Raw genomic sequence first — 6,000 nt, 5'->3', positions numbered from 1 at the left:
TCACAACTTGGTTGAAATGAGAATGAAAAACGAAGGAATGGAATGGTCTATTTATAGTGTAGTGAAGACGGTATGATAATATCAACATTTATGTAAGAACTTAATCTCCAAGTAATGCATATCAATATGGCCTTGCACTCGAAGTCAACAACAGATAAGAAATGAACTACTATGAAGACACGTTGTGGTGACTCCAATTCCACCATTCATATCCTAACAGTTTTCATGTTAGAATGATGAGTAGACAAGGCTAGTAAACATAGCTTTGCTACTAGCATGCATGAGTGACACCTAACTACCTATTCAAGAATCATTTAACTAATGAAAGTAATACATATAGAATAAGATATATATATATATATATATATATATATATATATATATAACAATTATTTTTGTTTAATCATTATTTAAGAAAAATGGACTCTCACATGACACGTGTCCTTGGAGATTAGGTTCAGCAGTCGGGAGCTTCGGCAGGTAACTGCCGCTTCAGAATAGTGTTTTCCTTCGGCATGTCGGAAGGTGATGACGTCAGTTACCTTTTAGGGATTTGTCTGTGTGTCCCTTTGGGGGAGAAGGTGTGTCTGCCTTGGTGCTAGGCATTTTGATGCTGGATATGCTCAGTTGATATGGTGTAAATAGTAGTCCCCTAAGTTCGCGGTCAAGAAGTAACTTCTAGGTTGGGAACTTGTGAGATTTTTGTATAATCATGACCGAGCATTTCTGATTTAGTGGGAGCCGTAGGGCATTCCCTACTCCCCCAAGTTGACAAGCTAGAAGTTGCGCCAACCTTTCGAAGGTATGGTAGAGGCAATGTGAGCCCGCAAGGATTTCGGGCAGGGCTTGAGCTTGGCTTGACCTTTGGCAAGGAACCTGGGTCGTGCATGAATGGAGTCTAAGGCGTGGCTTGAACCTGCGGCAAGGGGTATTGGAGGGAGCCTCTAAACCTTCATGCGGTCCCTGCCGTTCAACATGGGCCTAGGGTGCGCAAAGTCGCGCGTGGGATGCTGGATCTTCAGTATGGGACATTTGTTGTTGTGAGCCCTTGGGGCCTTTGGCATGATCCTTATCGTTCGGCAAGGAGATGGAGAAAGACCTATCTCGAGCCTTGACAAAAATTGTTGTTAATCTGGGCTTTTGGCACGTGTCATGCCATTCGGCGAGGAGGCCAGGGCTGGGCTTCGAGCTTCTGCAAGAAAGGATTTGTGAGCTGGCTAGGCCTACGCACGAACCATGCAGCAAGGGGCTGGAGCTGGGCTAGTCAAGGGGGCTAGGGATTTGGGTGTTTCCATTACTTTTTTCAAGGGGGCTGGGCAATGGGCTTCGGCAATGAGGATATTGGATTGAAAGTGTCCTCATGGCCTGGAGTTTGGCTTCTAGTTTGGCATAGGGTTTTAGTTTTGAACAAAGGATTTTGGATAAGTGCAGTTCGGCATGGGCTATGGAGAGATATGAAGGCAAAATGTCTTCATGTGGAAATTGGCAGGGCTGTTTTGAATTGAAAGGGAAGCGGGGCTAGGCCTCAGTGGTGTCGGCAGGGTGCTGTGAAGGGAGAGAAGCGTGACCCAGGGCTTCAGATCACTTCCTTTCGTTCGGCAAGGACTTGAGGAATGTAGCTTCAACAGGAATGTGAGGATTCTCTCGAAAGAAGGTACGCCTCTCCAGTCTTTAGATCAGGCCTTGCCGTTCGGCAAGGCTGGTTTTTGTTTTTCTTGTCGTTTTGTTTTTTTTGTCTTTTTTGTTTTTGGATAAGATTGTGGGGGTTGGGCCTCTTGGATTTAGGCATGGCCAGAACTAGGTTTTAGCAGGGAGACCAGAGTGTTGGGCTATTGGCAGAGATAATAATGTTGAGGCCTTGCCATTCGGCAAGGGCCCAATTTGGGTAGAAGGACCACGTGTGGGGTTCTAGAGTGTCGGAAAGAGCTTGGAGCTGGGCCTCTGATGCTTCGGCAAGGTCACCCTTGGGTACATCAAATTTTTTCAATCCTTAGTGCGATAAGTGCCATTCAGCAGGGGTGATAGGAAGGGTTGACTTCTGATTGGAAGCCGTTTTCGTGAGTCTCCTTTGACATTCTGCACAGGCCTTGCCGTTCGGCAAGGCACTTTTTTTTTTCTTTTTTTGCGAACCCTTGTTCTTCTTTGGGTCAACACTTGCCGTTCGACAAGGGGGCCTGGGTATACGAACCTTCGGCAATCTAGGGTTTTTGCAAAGCACCGGGCCTTAGGCTTGAGCCCTACCATTCGGTAGGAGCCATGGAGAACTGTTGAGTGAGCCTTCCCTTGCTTCAGCACGGGCCTTGCCGTTCGACAATGTTGTTTCAAACCTCCCTCTCCTCGTTGAGATGGTGATATGGGTGAAATGGTTAAGTGGTGCGCCTGTTTGAGTTCAACTCCTAATCAAACGACTGTGGCTAAGAGAGAAACTGATCTCGGCCGTTAGAATCACGGCCTGAGCTACAAGGCCGTTTAATGGTGGTGTTGATGGTGGATTTTGGGCGTTGCTCCGACGCGCTGCTCAAAGAGCGACGGTCGTATGATATATGGGATGAATGAAAGAGTAACAGAGATGGTGCTCCGGCGCCTTGAAAATCAAGGGTCATATGATATATTGATGAATGGATTTTCCTTACAACCAAACACTACTCCTAGGAAAGCAAGTAAAGATATTGAAAGTGCATTACAGGAAAATATAATTTGCTCCTTGGGAGACTTTTGGTTTGGTGTTTGAACCCTTTGAATGTGGCTCGAGTTTGATATTTATAGGAAGAGCTCTTGGAGGAGTAATCGAGGCTGAAAACCTGCATGGTGGAGCATGATTAGAACAAGTGGGTAGTCCAATCGACATTTGGGGTTGTGAAGCATGGTGGTGTGACCCCATAAATCCTGGTAAATCTCGACCGTTGCCCTGATCGTGGGTTCTGCGCTTCTGGCCATGGGGACGCATTTAATGCCCTTGTTTGGTGGTTGGTGATCTAACCTCAATTTGTAAAAATATTTGTAAGTATGTTTGCGCCTAACCACTCTGATTTCTGTCACCAAATCCTGACTTTAGTCACTTCCCTTCTTCCCTCGTGCATTAAATGCCCTTTTTTGCGGCTAGTGGGTTTGCTAGTCAGAGGCGTTACTTCATTAAATGAAGCGTGGGACCCGACTGCCACGTGGCGATTTGACTCTAATCCCTTCGGTCGTGACTCTTTCATCCTTCGACCACGACCCATAATGCCGCGGTCAAGGCCGAGATGATTATGCCTTCGCAGCTTTTCCTTTGTTTTTTAGGAAGGCCAAACATCTGATGAAACGCCACGTTTTAGTTCATGAAATAGGTGCTAAGGCCGAGGAAGGTCCTTTGGGCCAATTTATGGCCGTGATTTATTAGGCACAAACACTGGAGAGTTGGATGAGCTGAAGGAGAAGCTGGCGTCCTCCGAGCATGCGTTTGCTGAGGCGGAGCAGAAGAAGGCCGAAGAGATAGCTGTTGCTCTAGCCGAAGCGGTCGAGTCGTACCAAACTTCAGAGGAGCTGAATAGTTATATCCTGGACCGGTTAGTGGATGAGCAGATTCACTGGGAAGAGACCCTGGCGAAGTTCAACCCTTCACTTGAGATTAACTTCAATACAAGTGGTGAGCCTCCTTCCGTTAGTCCTGCTGCCGAGGCTATTGCAGTTGCCTCACTGGTGGAGGGTATCACAGAGGGTACTCCCATCACCGCTCTTGAGCCTGCTGCCGCGGATGCGCCGCCTGCCGAAGCTTGAAGGCTTATTCTGTTTTATTGTATTTTGGCTATTTTTGGAACAGTGATGTTTATCTTTGATTTTGTATAAACATTTGGCCTTGCTATGGGGCAAGGGTGCCTTTATTTCTATGATATTAGACATATTTGCTCATAATACCCATTGTGTTTGCAAAGTAAGTATATGCGATTGATAGGGACGAGCCGAAGTAAGATGCCGAAAGGCGTTTCATTAGATAGATGCCGAAAGGCAAAAAGTACATAGTGTGTTAGCCTGAGGCCTAAGATACACGTGCCTGCCTAGTCACGAAGCTCCTCGATAAGGTCGAGGTTCAAGGCCAACTGCCCGTTGTTGGCTTCGGCGTCATAGGTGGAGGGGAAAGGCGTCTCTCCTGTGGAGGTACGGAAGGTGGTGCGATAGGACTAAAGAACCTCTGGGAGTAATTCTGGCCAGCAACCCTTGGCCTTGTCAAGTTTGGTCTTCAGGGTCTTGTTGATAATTTTGTTCACAGCTTCAACTTAGCCATTGGATTGGGGGTGGGCTAGGGATGCAAAACAGAGGCAGATCTTGAGGTTGGAGCAGAATTGCTTGAAGTTTGTATTGTCGAATTGCCTTCCGTTGTCTGTGACAATTGTCTATGGGATGCTGAAGCGACATACGATGTTTTGCCAGACGAATGTCTCGATGCGAGCTGCAGTGATAGTAGCTAAGGCTTCGACTTCATCCCACTTGGTGAAATAGTCCACAGCGACAACTGCGTACTTCACCTTGCCTTTGCCCTCAGGCATAGGTCCGATGAGGTCCAGTCCCCATTGGGCGAATGGCCACAGATTGATCATGGCAGTCAATGGTTCGGCCAAGAGCTATGGGATGTTGGCAAACCGCTGGCATTTATCGCACTTCTAGGTGAAAGCATGGGCATCGATGTGAAGTGAAGGCCAAAAGTAGCTTTGTCAAATGGCCTTGTGTGCTAAAGCTCGTGCGCCGGAATGGTTGCTGCAGATGCCTTCATGGATCTCCCGAATGACATAGTTGCCTTCTTCTGGGGTTAGAACCGAAGGTAGGGGAGGCTGAAGCCGCATTTGTATAGAGTGGCATCGGGCAGAGCGATAGCGAACATGCCGTGCTTCGACAGGGTCGGCAAGCAGTGTTTGGTTTTGTAAGAACTGAAGGATGGGGTCCATCCAAGTGGGGCTGTTGTCGATGGTGCAAATGGTTGGTGTTTGAGGGCTAGGTTTTTCCAGGAACTCCATGTGGATGTTGCGGGCAATGCCTTGTTCTAAGGCCGAAGCTAACCTGGCCAAAGCATCAGCATGGTTGTTTTCAGCGCGTAGGATCTGGCTTATGCGATAAGGATCAAAAGTTGACAGCAGATGATGGGTATGCTGGAGGTATGTTGTCATGGAGGTGTCTTTGGCGTTGAAGTCCTGGTTGACTTGGTGAACAACGAGTTGTGAGTCGCTAAATATCTGGATTTGTTTAGCGCCCATCTCTTTGGCAAGTCGAAGGCCAGCTAAGAGTGCTTCATACTCGGCAACATTGTTGGAGGCATGGAATTTGTAGCGGAGGGGTTACTCGAGGACGACCTTATTAGGGGAGGTAAGGACGAGGCCCCCCCCCCCCCCCCACAACCTTGGGCATTGGAGGAGTCATCGACATACAATGTCCACAAGGGTTGGGTTAGATTGAGGGTGCCGTTGCTGGTGATGTGAACCTAGGTCGAGGGAAAAGTAGGCTCGGGTATGATCTGAGGGGCGGCCAAAACTTGGGGTTGTGAATTCGGAGATGAAGTCTGCGACAACTTGTCCCTTGGTAGCCGAGCAGGGCTTATAATGGATGTCAAATTCGCCAAGCTCGATGGCCCACTTGACCAGTCTGCCAGAGGTTTCTGGCTTCTGCAATACTTGTCTGAGCGGTTGGTTGGTTAGGGCATGAATGGTATGCGCCTAGAAATAAGGTCGGAGGCGTCTGGCGAAAACTACCAAGGCAAAGGCCAGCTTCTCGATATATGGGTACCGAACCTCGACATCCTGCAAGGCTTTGCTAACGTAGTGCACTGGATGTTCGGCACCCTCATGTGGTCGAATGAGCACTAAGCTAACAGCTGTGGCCGAGACGGAGAGGTAAATCGTGAGGATGTCACCAGGCTCGGGGGTGGATAGTAGAGGCGCCTTGCTCATATATGCTTTGAGCTCGTTGAAAGCTTTGTCACACTCTTGGGTCCAGGTGATGTTACGCTTTGTGCCTTTGATGGCTTTGAAGAGG

The 6,000-nt window shown here is 48.1% G+C and overlaps 1 protein-coding gene across 1 annotated transcript; it reads right to left on the bottom strand.

Annotated features, from left to right (window-relative positions):
* Positions 1-4,688: 4,688 nt before the first annotated feature.
* LOC148293966 (uncharacterized) lies at positions 4,689-5,225 on the bottom strand. Its single transcript, XM_088254668.1, has one exon. It carries the CDS (start codon positions 5,223-5,225, stop codon positions 4,689-4,691), a length of 537 nt encoding a protein of 178 aa, XP_088110794.1.
* Between the last annotated feature and the right edge of the window lie 775 nt (positions 5,226-6,000).

The sequence above is a fragment of the Prunus avium genome, chromosome 6, assembly GCF_965620075.1.
Source record: "Prunus avium chromosome 6, drPruAviu1.hap1.1, whole genome shotgun sequence".
NCBI lineage: Eukaryota > Viridiplantae > Streptophyta > Magnoliopsida > Rosales > Rosaceae > Prunus > Prunus avium.
This window is presented reverse-complemented; position numbering and strand designations above follow the sequence as displayed.

What these genes read in the sequence shown, in the direction of transcription:
- LOC148293966 (XM_088254668.1), bottom strand. Translation starts at nt 5,225, where the DNA reads ATGGGCGCTAAACAAATCCAGATATTTAGCGACTCACAACTCGTTGTT.